The sequence below is a fragment of the Neovison vison genome, chromosome 6, assembly GCF_020171115.1.
Source record: "Neovison vison isolate M4711 chromosome 6, ASM_NN_V1, whole genome shotgun sequence".
NCBI classification, from domain to species: Eukaryota; Metazoa; Chordata; class Mammalia; order Carnivora; family Mustelidae; genus Neogale; species Neogale vison.
The window spans coordinates 91,892,216-91,907,686 of record NC_058096.1 but is presented as its reverse complement, the minus strand read 5'-3'; the positions used below and the strand labels follow the sequence as shown (position 1 = coordinate 91,907,686).

The 15,471-nt window shown below is 33.5% G+C and overlaps 1 protein-coding gene across 2 annotated transcripts in view; it reads left to right on the top strand.

Moving 5' to 3' along the window:
- Nucleotides 1–15,471, top strand: part of ZBBX (zinc finger B-box domain containing) — a 124,186-nt gene that overhangs the window by 47,797 nt on the left and 60,918 nt on the right. For both annotated transcript variants that reach the window (XM_044255099.1, XM_044255098.1), the window contains exon 7: nucleotides 13,781–13,936. In XM_044255099.1, the coding sequence (XP_044111034.1) occupies nucleotides 13,781–13,936 (156 nt within the window). The remainder of the gene's footprint in view (nucleotides 1–13,780; nucleotides 13,937–15,471) is intronic.

Below are 15,471 nucleotides of genomic sequence, written 5' to 3'. Positions count from 1 at the left end.
TTGGTGTGTCCATGGGAAGTGGTGACATCATGATCTTCCCGCATGGCTGTCCTGAATTGCTCTCTCAGTAAACTGCATTTATAATCAGGAGCATGTGTCCAGGTCCTCATTTATTTTTATTATCTCTTTATGTGTAAAGGGAGAATACCAATACATAAATCTTTGATTAATAAAATCTGTGGTTTTCATTAAACTTTCAGAGGAAAGGTAAATCCAAGGGTCCTTTAAGTTCTACTTAAAGTTATACTTAAATGATGCTAGAATAAGCAATAAATTTTAGCCACATGAATTTTACACTTCCAGAATTTGATTTTTATTTAGCTTGCAGTAAGCAGGGTTTTTTTATACCATTGATATTTTTGTACCCTTCATGCAAATACTCATGTCTGTTTTTAGAAAGATGATGAACAGAACTGTATTTAAAACATGATTCTGTTGTGAGTTGCCTCATTGCAACATTCTTTCATCCTGTAAATATTTAGTTTTCTCCTGTTTCTTCATGTATTTATATGGGAACTTTTACCCAAATTGTTTTTCTTTTCCAGTTTCTACTATATGGCAATTCCCATCTTTGCTTCTCTGCCTTTCTAGTTGCTCTAAAGTTAACTCTTTTTCTCTTTCTTTTGATCCCAATACTAGATGAAACCTCTGATAAAATCATTTATGGATATTTCCTTTTTCAACTTTCATAGAAAATGCACAGTTGACTCTATGGTAAAACCCATTTTTAGGTAACAAATTTGAACTAAGATAATCTGTAAAAATGGTTTCATCAGACAAGCAGGACAACACTTTTCTGTAGAAATAAAAGACATTTCCTTTATATATAAAGATATATATATCTTTTATTATATATATTATTATAATACTTATATAAATATATAATTATATGTATGTGTGTGTGTGTGTATGTGTGTGTGTGTGTGTGTGTGTATATATATATATATATATATATATATATTCCCCTGGGCAACCCACGTGCCCCAATGGACTTATTGCATTTTATCCTAGATCTATGATAATTTGAGGAGTTTATCTGCTTGTTGTAATTACTAGTCCTTCTTTTCTACATATCTCCAAACTCAGATTTAATCTCATTTGTTAATTATTGACGGTAGTTAGCAGGATCCTTATACCGTCATCACGAATGTGTTCAATGCAATGTATAAAGAGAAAATATGCTGGCAAAATAATCTGTGGAAGTTTCTTTAGATAAATAAATCTTTTTTTTTAAGATTTTATTTATTATTTGACACAGAGAGAGAGAGATCACAAGTAGGCAGGGAGGCAGGCAGAGAGAAAGGGGGAAGCAGGCTCCCCCTTTCTGAGCAGAGAGCCTGACGTGGGGCTCGATTCCAGGACCCTGGGATCATGACCGAAACTGAAGGCAGAGGCTTTAATTCACTGAGCCACCCAGGCACCCCTGGATAAATAAATCTTAAGCTAATGTTTATATGATATTTCATGAAAAGGTTTATTTTACTGTAAATATATTTTTTAGTGTACATGTGTTTCTACCATAACATGATATATGATTTCTGAAAAATTTCCAGTTTGGAAAATAGTAACCCTTTTAATACTTCAGGAAAAATTAGGGGAAGAACACTCAAATCCTATAGCACTTTGTAACCAGAGCCCTAACAAAAACAGTCAACAATCCTGCAATACCATTAATATACACACCTTGAGGACTTGTGCTTTCATCTCTTTCTTCTCTGTGATATAGATCCTGGATAGAATTTACTGCTAACAGATAATTTTAATCAAAATGAAAAATTGGAATCAAACTGTTACTTCCTTTATGAATCCATTGTTTTAAATCAGCTTCTTTATCTACACTCACATTTTTTTCCAGATAACTTAGTGGAATGCAAGGTTGTTAAAACCATTAAAATAGTTCTGCACAAAGGGGAAGATTTAATACAGATTTTCAGCTTTTTACTTAAGTTCTTCCTATATTGCTAAAGTTTGGGTTTTAATGGTGAGATAGCTTGCCAATGTTGTCTCAAAACAGTAATGTGTTGGAAAAGAGAAACTTAATAAAGCTCCATGTTTCTACTGACATCATTCCCCTATTTACCATTTGCATTTGAGGTAATTCACATCAAAGAAACCAGAAGAAGCTTTCTGTGGGAAAATATTTCCAATATGGGAGGAAAGTGTTTTCTCAAAATCCAGGCCAAAAAAATTATATATAAATATATATATGAAATATAGCTCATAACATATGTAATTTTTAAATTCCCCTTGGTGTGTAATTTGGTCTTTCGAAATAATTTTATAGTTAACAGCTATCCAAGTTCTACTTATATTCAACAGTCAGTGCAACCTATAAATTCATAATGGTTCTTAAGTTCTGCTTAACACAGTTTTTCTTGTATTTATATGTGTGTATCTATATCTATTTGCCTAGCAATACAAATGAAATAGCAGGTTTTATTAAAAGCCTGTGGTTACAGTAAATTTCTTCTAAAATCTTGCAACTGGAAAATCAATGGAAATTAACACCATGAAAAGAGACATTTCAGCATTTTTTTTTCTTCCGAATTTAGGAAATAATATAGGTTTAAATTATGTGTGATCTTCTTTGTGCTGAAACTTCTAGAGGCATGGCTATGTCAACAGGATTATTAATACTTACTGCTGGATAGCCAGGGTTTGGGATAATGATGGTACTTAGAGTTCTGAAGCACTGACACTACCATAAAGTATATCGTTTTTCTAACTTAACTAAAACTTTTACTCTTGGACCTAAACTTCTACAAGGTGCCATCTACTCCAAAGTGCTATAAAATATCAACCCTCTTTACTTTTGATTAATGATACATTGTCAGAGTGATGAATTCTTCTAGAGTGTAATTTGAAAGATAATATCATTCTAGGGAGAAAAAAGTTCAGGTAAGAATTTAGAACAGTTACCAGATGAAATCCTACCATCACACAGTATAGTGAAGGATTGGGGGGGGGGATCTGGAAATGCTGACAGTAAATCACATTCTTTGGCTTTAGTTTAAGCTTCTATCCCACAGTGAGATATATGATTTACTATCTGCCCTGAAGGCTCTTTTGGTTTGATTTTTAAACATTTTTAACATGTAGAAAAGTTGCACAAGTAATTTTATTCATTTTCGGTCCCCCCATTTTCTCTTGCTACCATTTAGTACTGTTATGTTTAAATTTTCATATTTAGCAGATGGAAGTATAATTATCTTTGAGTTTTTAATTTTGATAATACCTTAATAGATAAGGTACAGTGTTTGATAATTAATATGCATAGTTAACTATTTCATTTTGTAACAACCTTAACATTCTTGTTCATTGGTTACTTACTACTTGAGATGATAGTTTGTATACTATTAAGTGAAAGATAATGTATTTTGTGTTGCGAATCTATGTGTGTCCATCTAAGCGAAGACATAAGATGAAAGACTGCAGGTGGTTACACCTGTGGAGTACCACTCATTAATTGGAAGGAATGTCTATTTGTTACTTTTTAATATGGTGGCATTACGATTTATTTTTCGTGGGTTTCTGTAATTAAAAAAAATGTTGCTAATTAAAGGCTAGGTCTATGTTAAGTGTTTCTGGATGAGGATGCTCTTGAGTATTTTGGGCAGGAATGTTTTTCTTGAGCTGCACCATTCCTCAGATTTCAGAATACTCATTAAACCTGGTTGTCACCCATTAAATATCAGTAATGCTCTACAATGAGTGTGAAAACCCAAAACACCTTCCCACACTTTTTTTTTTTAAATATTTTATTTTTTTGATGGAAATCACGAGTAGGCAGAGGCAGGCAGAGAGAGAGGAGGAAGCAGGTTCCTTGCTGGGCAGAGAGCCCGACGTGGGGCTTGATTCCAGGACCCTGGTATCACGACCTGAGCAGAAGGCAGAGGCTTTAACGCACTGAGCCACCCAGGCGCCCCCCTTCCCACACTTTGAAATTTCCTTGCCGTGGTTAGGAAGTACTGATCCTTATATTAATTAGGTCTCTTTGCAGTAGTTTGGGACCAAGACTTGTTTCTTAATTGCTAAAAGCCTCATAGATGTCTCTCATTGTATGGGGCTATGGATGATGCAGCTGAGTCATATTCAGAACCAGGACTGGAATTTGCAAAGCTATTGAGATACTGGTCAGATTTCTTTTTCCACTTTCAACTTTATTTTTTCCTTTGTATATCTACTTTATTCTTTTCTTTTAATGAATAAATTATGAATTAGATTATAGAACATCAGTGACAGAGAGAATATATATTGTTTTCTTGATTCCAAATCTAAGTTCTCATGAATTCAATGAAGACTAGGTGCTTACTTCTTGTCCAATGAGTCATAGCCCAGAGGACAGAAATATGTTGAGTGATTGCGCCTCACATGGTGGGGCTGGTGCAGAGGAGTACTGCTGTGGATCAGGGAGAAATCACAAAGAATGGGACATTTCTGGAAACTGAGTATTCACCTTAATACAAGGCTCCGCTGCAGTTAGACCCAGTGATTCAGGAAGCTACTTGTCTATTGATTTATTTTTTAGTCCAAACTCTTTTTATTGAGTTTTAATTTATACACTCTGAAATTCACATTGTAAGTGTACAATTCAATGATTTTTTTAACGTAAATTTACAAACCTGTGCAATAATCTCGCAGTTGAGTTTTAGAATATTTCCATCACAATAAAAAACTTCCTGGTACATTTGTGCAGTCAACCCTTGCTCCTGCTTCTAGTTGCTCCAGGCAGCTACTGGTCTGCTTCTGTTGGTATAGATTTATCTTTTCTAGAAATTTCATATAAATAGAATCATTCCTATGTGATCCTTTGTGTCTGACTTCTTTCACTTATCATAACATTCTTCCACATGTTCGTTGTAGGAGTTTATTCATAACATATTTGTTAGCTTTTCAAGGAGATACCAAACTGTTTTCTAATATATCTTTAACATTTTACATTTCCCATCAACAATATATGAGGGTTTCATTTTTCTCCATATCCTTGCCAAAACTTAGTATTCTCAAATGTGTTTTGCATTATAGCTATTCTGTATGCGTGATGATATCTCATTGGAGTTCTAATTGCATTTCTTTAATGACTAATGATGTTGAACATCTTTTCATTTGCTTATTAGCCATCTGTATGTCGTTGTTGAAATGTTGATTTAATTTTTTTGGCCATTTTTAAAATCGCATGGTTTGTGTTTGTTTGTGTTAGTGAGGTTTAAGGGTATTTTTTACATTCTGGATGTAGGTTTTTATCAGATATATGATTTTCAAATATTTTCTCCTAATCTAGATATCTTGACTTTTAAAATGAAAGTTAAAAAAAATACTAATTCTGGATTTTTTGCATTTCTGTATACATTTTAGAATAAGGCTGTAAATTTTAGGATAAGATTGTCCATTACTATAGAAACCCCAAACAAATGCAAAACCTGATGGAATTTTGGTATAGAACATATGGCATCCACAGATCGTTTGTTTTTACAAAGCCTTAATTTATCAATTGATTCTTTTATGGGTCATGTTTATGATCATTTTGTTTGTGTATTCATACATTGATGGATGCTTGGGTTACTTCTACCTCTTGGCTATTGTGAATAGTTCTTCTATGAGTATGGGTATGTAGACACTTCTTTGAGACCCCACTTTCAATTATTTTGAATATGTATGTAGAAAGGGAATTGGTAGATCACGTTAAGTCCATTTTTATTTTTTGAAGATTTTTTTTTTTTTTAACTGCAGCTGAACTATTTTACAGTCCCATTAATAGGGCACAAGAGTCACGCACCTGGGTGGCTCAGTTACGAGCCTGCCTTCGGCTCATGTCACGACCACAGAGTTCCAAGATAGAGTCCCACATAGGGCTCCCTGCTCAGCTGAGAGTCTGCTTCTTCCTTTCCCCTTTACCTTTCTTGTACTCTCTCTAGTTCTCTGTCTCTGAAATAAATAAATCTTAAAAAAAAAAAAAAAACAGTGCACAAGGGTTCTAACTTCTCCCCCTGCTCACCAACACTTGTTATCCTTTGTTTTTTTGATAGTAGTCATCCTAATGGGTGTGAGATAACATCTCATTGTTCCTTATACATAATAGGGTAAGCTTGTCAATTGTTAGAAAGCAATATCCTGATGGGATTTTGATAAAGATTTTGTCTAGTACACAGATTGATTTGGGGGAAAATAACCTTCTTAACAATATTGAGTCTTTCAGTCTCTGACATGATTTTGTTCCATTTATTTATCTATTTAAAAAATTTCTAAAAAGATTTTATTTATTTGACACAGAGAGAGAGATCACAAGTAGGCAGAGAGGCAGGCGGGGGTGGGGGCAAGCAGGTCCCCACTGAGCAGAGAGCCTGATGCGGGGCTCGATCCCAGGACACTGAGATCATGACCTGAGCTGAAGGCAGAGGCTTAACACACTGAGCCACCCAGGCACCCCTTATTCCGTTTATTTAGATCTTATATAATTTCTTTCATCAATGTTTTATACTTTCTAGTGTTAAATCCATGTACTTTTTTGTTAAACGTTTTTGTAAGTATTTTGTTCTTTTTGATGTTACTGTGGATACTTCTTAATTTTATTTTCAGGTTGTTTATTACATATATATATATAATTGATTTTTGAGTATTGATCTTGAGTCTTGTGAGCTTGGTAAATTCACTTATTATAGTAGCTGGCTTTGTTTGTTTGTTTTAGATACCTTAGGATTTTCTACATGCAGGATCATATCCTGTACAAGTAAAAAATAGTTTTACTTCTTCCTTTTTAATCTAGATGGTTTTAATTTTTTTTCTCATTTTGTGTTAACTAGAGCCATCAGTAAAATGTTACATACAAGTGGCAAGTGTTTACATTCTGACATTGTTCCTGATTAAGGGCTTAACATTTTGTCTTTTTTACCAATAGTTGTGATGTTTGCTATAGGTTTTTCATAGGTGCTTTTACCATGAGGAAATCTGTTTGTATTTCCTGCTTCTTGTTCTGTGTTTTTATAGAAATGCTCAAGTTGTTTGGTCTTCTATTAATAAGCTTTTTTTCTTTTTTTTTTTTTTACAATACTTGATTTTTAGATGTCCAGTTAAGGAGGCATTACTGGATATAAATTCCACTTGGTCATGAATCATAATTTATGTATTGGTGGAACAGATTTGCTAATATTTTGTGAAGGAATTTTGCTTGTAAGTTCATGTGGGATATTAGTCTGTAGTTTTATTTTCCTGGAATGTGCTTGTCTACTTTGGTATTAGAGTTGTATTGGCCTCATAAAATGAATTTAGAAATATTTCTTTCTCTTTTTCCTGAAAGTACTTATGTTAGATTGGTATAATTCCTTACTTAAATATTGGGTAGATTTTACTGGTGAAACAATCTGAGTCTGGGATTTTTTCATGGAAAGATTTTGAATTATTAGTTCAGTTTCTTTACTGTATTGTACTATTCTAATTTTCTATTAGTTATGAGTAAGTTTTGGTGATTTGTGTTTTTTGTTTTAATTTATCCATTCAATCTAAGTTGTCTGATTTATTGGCATAAGTTTTTTTTTTAATATTTTATTTATTTATTTGACAGAGATCACAGGTAGAGAGGTGGGCAGAAAGAAGTGGGGAAGCAGGGTCCCCGCTGAGCAGAAAGCCTGATGTGGGGCTCGATCCCAGGACCCTGAGATCATGACCCGAGCTGAAGGCAGAGGTTAAACCCACCGAGCTACCCAGGCACCCCACCTGGCATAAGTTTTTCAATTCCTTTATAATCTTCTAATATCTGTAAGTCTATATTGATGTTCTTTCATCACTGATTTTGTTAATTTGTATTTTACTAATTTTGGGGCAGTTTAGCTAAATGTTTATAAATTTTCAAGTCTTTTTAAAAATATGATTTTAGTTTTATTGATTTTTAAAAATGTTTGTTTTATCTCATTGATTCTGATCTTTATTTTCTGGTTCTGACCAGCTTTTGGACTTTTTTCATTGATTTTTTCCCCCCTACTTTTTTGAGTGAGGCTCAGGTTACGTTATTGGTTTTAGATATTCTTCCTTTCCAAAGCAACCATTTAAAACTATAAATTTCAGTCTAACCACTGCTTTAACTGCATCTTATGTATTTTGATTTGTTATGCTTCCTTTCTAATCAATTCAAGATTATTTACTAACATACCTTGTGATTTTTTTTTATCCAAAGGTTATTTAGAAACAAGTTGTTCAATTTCTAAATACCTTGTGATTTCCCAAAATTATTTGTTGCCGATTTCTAATTTTTTGTTGTTGTTGAGGTCAGAGAACATATTTTCTATGATTTCAAACCTTACAAATTTATTAATACTTTTTTTATGTGGAGCATATGGTCTAGCTAAAGAATGTTCCATATAAGCTTTAGAAGAATTCATATTCTAGATCTAGGGTTTCTGGGGATTTATCTTTCTTTCGGTAGAATTTAATTAATTAATTAATTAATTTATAAGATTTTATTCATTTATTTGACAGAGAACACAAGCAGGAGGGACCGCAGGCAGAGAGAGAGGGGAGAAGCAAGGCTACTTATCAGGCTGGGAGCTGGTGGGAAATTCAATCCTGGAATCATAACCCAAACAGGAGGAGACGCTTAACAGACTGAGCCACCCAGGCGCCCCCTTCTGGTGGATTTAATAACTTTCGTCTTTACCACCTTTTCTTTTAGTGTTTCTTGTTAGGGTGGATCTGCTAGTAATGAATTATCTATTAATTAGTCTATTTGAGAGTAATCTTTATGTTTGCTTTCACTTTTGAAGGACAGTTTTCCTAGTGTAGAATTATTTTTGGCAGCTTTTCCTTTAAGCACTTTGTGTTATTCTATGGCCTTTGGTCTCCATTTTTTTTTTTTTCCCCAGATACAAAATCACTTTGTTATTCATATTTATGTGCTCTTATATGTGATAAGTAATTTTTCTCATTTATTTCAAGATTTTCTGTTTATCTTTGACTTTTAGTAGTTTGGTTATGAGTTATCTTGGTATGGATCTCATATTTATCTTTCTTGGGGCTTGTTGAGCTTCTTGAATTTTTAAAGTAACAATTTTTAAGTTTGGGACCATCATTTTTTCACATATATTTTTCTCATTTCTCTCTGATACTCTCACTTAATGTATGTGGGATGCTTGATGTGGTCTTGTAGGTCTGTAAGGCTGTTTTCATTTTCTTTAAACTTTTACTTTTTACTCTTCATATTAGATAATTTATCTCTAACTTTAAATACACTGAATTTTTTTTCCTTTTAAAATATTTCATACTCTAGGTCATAATCAAGAATTTCCATTTGGTTCTTTTTTATGATTTCCATTTTTAAGTAGCTCCTCTATAACTCTCTCAGAGATTTTCAGAATCATCCCATTAAATGTTTGAGTAGTCCACTGCTCACCTTAATTGGGACCAAAGCCTCGGGCTGTCAGAGCTGTGGGTTTTCCCCATTTGTTTATAATCAAATTTGCTAGTTCACTGATAATGCCACTATAATTTTAAGATTCTGCCCTCTGCCAGGAATCAAGCACACTCCTTGTTCAGTCTTTCCCTCGTAACATTGACCAAGTTAGGAAGGGAGATATAAGAAACAGCCATAGATTTTTGCTGAGTTATATTATAGTAGTTTTTCTTAAGTAAATACTTCTCAACTTTTTGTTAGCTTTTGGTTGATTTCAGAGTCCTGAAATAGTTTTAAAAAATTTATCCAGTGTAACATTTGTTTTATGGGGATAGAATTATTTGCTGACCTCTTCATTATGCCATAGTCAGATGTTCTATCTCTCTCTATTGAGTTGAATAAGAATTCTATTTTGGGGGTATTTGAACTATTTTTCTTACTTACAGGGAAGTATTATATTGTGATCTAGATAAAATGATAACAATCATTTGGATGCACTATTTTGTGTCATCACTCTGGTAGGTGATTTTCATACAGGATGTATACTTTTCACAACAGCTTTGTAAGGTACATAATGTCTTCATATTATTCGTTTAGAAAGATAAGTGATTTCCCCCTTTATGCTGTTATTAACAATGCCTTTGATTGTGTCTGTGTTGACACTGACTTAGATAGCTTCAGTAGAGAGGAGGAATGTTCAAATAGAATATTTACTCATTTTTACCTCAGTAAGTCAGTGAAATTTGATTCAACCAACATTTCTCAAGTACTTAACCAGTGTCAAGCAATGTTCTAGTTGCAAAGTGTAAAGGATGAAGCTGCAGGGAGGAGAAGCAAAAGAAGTTGATATAAAGCATGGATAAGTTAGAATAAGACATGGTCTCCTCTCTCAAGGAATTCATAATCATGAAAGAGAAGACAGATGTATTCAACCAATTGTAACTCAACCGAATGGTACAACACATGATTCTTAAACCATAGTGAACGTTCAAATTACATGGTAAGGCACAGATTCTGTTGCAGTGGTTCTGAGTGGGACCTGAGATTTTGTATTTTTAGCAAGTTTCCAGTTGGTGATGATGCTGCTGGTACATATATGGCACACTAAGGAACAAAGCTCTAGTACTGATGTGAGCAAGGATTTATAAGGGCACTTAGAAAATACATAAATTTTGCTGCAGTTAGTTGAAGAAGAAAACTCATTTTAGAGAAATTAAATAATTTGCCCTTCTGAACTATTTTTTATAATGCCATTAAGATACATTGGAACTGGATAATACTTGATCTGGGCCTAAAATGATAAACAGAATTATAATAGGAAAGCTAGCCATTAGAGAGGAAAACTTTGGCAAGACATAGAAGTAATATGTTCATGTGTGTTTTTAATAGGAAACACATTTAAAGCATTCCCCCTGTCCCAGTGAAACAGAATACCCAGTTAGGAGTAGTTCCAAATATGAGGCTATATACTGGTGGAATCCTTGCTGAAGTAGAAGAACCTCCAAATCTCAGTAGCTTAAAGCAGTAAAAGTTTTAATTTTTACTTACCTAAATTTCAACATGGATGTTCCTAAGACATCTCATTTTAAGCATCTCCCTCCCTCTTGATTTGGAGACTTTAATGTGTAGCACCACCATCTTAGATATGTTATTTCCAAGGTAACTATATATCCATCTAGCTGGCTTGTTGAACAGGAAAAGGGGTAGTTTCTTACCACCTTGCCAGTAGAAGTAATATTCATTATACCTTTCAGGTTCTGTTAACTATCATAAACTCCACCTAGATTATATATTCTTCTCTGGAATAAGTGTGGAAGATTGGATTTGGAGAACAGGAAGTTGCAAATCATTAACACATAAATGATATATTTTTCACATACCTAGGAACTTAAAAGTTATGTAAAATAGTATGTTATAGTAGTGTGGTAAATTTCTAATCTTAATAATTTTCTTAAATCTTATACCTCTTAATTAAGAGATAGATATTTTAAGTGTGTTCTATAATTCTACTCTTAAGACACGTCTAATTTTGTTTTTCGGAAATTTTGTTTTTGCAAAGTTCATATGCCTCCCCAACCCGACATTGCAGATAGTAGATGAGACAAGTAAAAGAATCTGTTTCTCCCTTCAATTTGCTAGTGCTTAGTCAAACATGAAAATAAGCAGAATAAATTAGAAACAGAAACTAAACAATGTAATCCCCACATCAGCAATTATATACATAATTACAATTTTTTTGTAAAGGAAGGAAAAATGTTCATATCTATGGAGATAAAATCTAATATATTTCAATTCTAAGGAAATAAAAAAATAAAACACATTATCTGTAATAGTGTAATTCAGTAGGGTAAAGGAATTAGGCTGAGAGAAGGAAGATCTTGGTTCTAACTCAAGCTGCAATATTTTGTATTCGTTTGGCTTTGACGTAAGCTTTATGAGTTTGAATTTCCTTGTCTATGTAATGGGGATCATAATATCTGTCCCTTCCTTTGCATGCTTATTTTAAGAGTAAGAAAAATGTATTTACATTTACAACTGAAAAAAGTAGTATTTATTTTTTAAATTAAAAACATTTTTAAGAAAAATAATATTTAAATATAAGATGTTCTAAGAAAGAAAATCCCTGTAAAATTAATAGTTGTTTTTACTACTTTTAAGCATGTGTAAAATGACAAGTAGACCTTCTAATCACCTTTTAAATTAATAGATCTCTACTCCAGGGAATTTAAAATCAGGCTTATATTGGATTACTCTGTTTAAAAAATACTTGTTTTGGTAAAGCATTACCATTGGCTTGAATTTCTTTTAAAAATGATTATAGAAGTCTATATAGGCTTTTTGATGATGACTGGGAAAATTTAGATCAAATATCACTGATATCTGTGCATTAAATATATATATATAAATGTGCATATATCACATTAGTCATTTTTCGTAGATAATCCATTAATTCAACATGAAATAACACTAAATAATTTGATCTTCATTGGTTTATTCTAGAATGAGTTTGCAGTGAATCTTAACAGATCTGTAAAAGGTCATAACTGGAAAGATTCAGTATAATCTTAGTCATTTAAATAGGTAACTAGATAAAAATTTAAAAATAGGAATATTTCCATGAGAAAGTACAAAATAATTATTTCTAATCCCTGCTGAAGTTACTCTCTGTCTTGAGGACATTTGCTAAAGGAGTACGACCTATCGTTTGTCTTTCTAATACAGGTTTTCAGAGAGTTTCACCCTGTAGTTTGTTTGGTTCAAGGTCACATGCAACCTAGAATCTGCAGAGTCCTAGGGCAGATCAGAGTAGTTGCTGACAGGAGACCTCTCAGAGAACAGGAACTTTCCAGGAGTTGCCTATTCCTTTTTAGCTACACTGAAGGCATGGGGAGAGGTTTTTGAAGTCTTTTTCTCAGTCATTTATTTTAATTCTGCAGTTCTTATCCCCCCCCCTCCTTATTTTTACCATATGTTATATGCCAGGCAATGTGGTAGCCATAGAAAGATTTAAGAAGACAAGATTTTTTCTTCTTTGAACTTATATGGTATGATGGAATAGATAGACAACAAAAGGGAATGTACAGTCAATATTGTATGGGTTACTAGAGATCTACTTTGGGTCTGAAGAAGGTACAGAGGATGAGCACCTCACACAGCCAGAGTGAGGAGGACAAAGAAAGGTTCCTAGACCTGTGGGAGTCATTTGGGATGAATCTAGAGGGAAGAGTAGGAGTCTGCCAGGCAAAGAAGATGGTAAAGGAGGGAAATCCTTTCTGGTTAGTGAAGCTCATGGGCGAAGATACTAATTGAGGAGCAACTTGGAATTTACTAGGAACCTTCAGGCAGAGCCACTTTCTGATGTGCACTTTTGAATAGTTAATACTTTCCAAAGATGTTTTATCACCAAGGGATACTCACTACTGCTTATTCAGGCTCCTACTAGATTAGCTATATTTAGTTCTTTAGCTATGTTGTACAAAAATAACACATCTATCTATTTGCGGTTGACATAGTAGAAAGGCTGTGAGTCAGAATTAAACACACCTGGGGTCATTTCCCAGCTCTGCCACCCACTCGCCATGTGACCAGGCCTAAGTTATTTAAACTATCAGAGCTTTCATATCTTTATTCTTAAAACAGAGACAAAAATAGTAATGCTGTGGAGTTGACTTGAGGATTAAATGATATGTTTTCAAGATACTTGGGATAGTATCTCCTCAGTAGATGGCAGCTGTCACTATTATATTGGTTGATATAAATGTCAATTTGTATTCTGAAATATTAAATAAAATGTGTTGGATTTTAGTAATCATAGAATAATAAAAATGTAATTTAATGTATCTAATTTACTTCAACTGACATATTAGTCTTTTTAGTCCTATTTCGTTTCTTTTTTAACAGGCGAAATCTCAAATGTTATCCAATGTGTTGGATGCTGCCCATCGTTTTATCAAGGAAGTTAATCCAGATGAACCCAAAGGGAATAATCATTCTGCAGAAGAAATTAATAAAAGTGAGAACAAGCCCAAATCTCTTCTACAGGGGAGCCACTCTGGGGTAAGCTAAGGAAAACAGAGTAGACATTTTCTGTTATACATGATCATGGAGACTGTCACTCATAGACTTAACTAGAGGCAAACAGTTTCATAGGTTATTCTATCACATTTAATATTTGAATTTTTTTAAGACTCAAAAACATCTTGACCGTTAAAATCCTTTCTTTAAGGAGACTTCTTTGATTCCACTGAAGACTTTTTTTTTTTTTTAATGAATGATTGTTTGACATGTTGCTTTCTGGTCATTGGGGCCATTTAAGGAAATGAATGAGTATTTGGGAGAAACATGAAAAAAAAAACCACAATGCACTATAACAATTTTATTTTAGTTAGGATTTCAGAGAGGCTAAAAATACAAAAACTTGCCAAGTTTGTTTTGTTTTGTTTTTGTTTTTGTTTTTAGGTGATGGGCAATTTTACAGTTATTTAAAATTGGACTTACACCAAATTCTGGTCATTATTCAGATTGACTACTGATCCCATGTTGTTCTAGATAAGCTTTCATCAGTTCATGTCTATATTTTGTAATGGACGTGTTGTAATGATTCCTTAGCAAGAAACAAGCTTCCTTGATTTTTGATCTATATTTTAATCCTCATCCTTTTAGATGCCACTCACCTTTCCACTATAGTTCAGAAATAGTAACAAACATGGCCAGTCACCAAACTTCTTACTTGGTGACAGGGTCAAGCTTGAACTTCAGTCTCTTGAGTTCTTAACCCATGCTTATGGAACAAAGAAGAAAACATGCTTTATGCGTATAGGACCTCTTTCCAGCAAAGAAACTGTGCTTGAATTGTCCAGGAAAGTCAATGTTTTTACATGGATTTCACTTTCTAATAGAGCTGTCAATGGTGATTGTGAAGAATCCCTGAATGAGTTATGGTCTCGTTATCATAATAGTGATGTGTTGAAAATGGACTCTGTGCCAGACATGGTCTTACATATTTTACATGTATTATCTCTTTCTGTCCTCTCTTAATTTTTCCCTACTTTTTCCAGATGAGAAACTAGTGACAAAGATCAGTTTTTATAAATTGCCCGAGGTATAAATTAAACTTAGATATAAACCTAGACTTTATGACTCCAAATTATTTGCTTTTAGCTGCTACACAGAGGCTGTGGCATTAAGGGTTTCTCCTTCCTGCCTGCCTTTTTATGTAATTTACCTAATCATTAAAAATAGTGATAGATCAATAGCTAACATTTGTTAAACACCTAACACTAAGCATTGTGCTTACTCCTTTCATTGCCTTATCTTATCCAACAATCACAACAACCATGTAAGTTTTGCATTGTTTATTACTCTATTTAACAGATGACAAAGGCAGAGAGGAACTTAGTAACTAGCCCTACTAGAATGCTTATGCCTTTGCCTCTGCTTTTAATCCCTACAATAAATGCTGCCTCTTGTCCGCATAGGTGACTGTTGATGCTAGATAGACCCTCTCTACTTCTCCTCCTAACTTAAAAACTACTAATTCAGTGGTTTCATCCAGGAGTGCACATCAGAACCAACTGGAAAACCATTAAAGG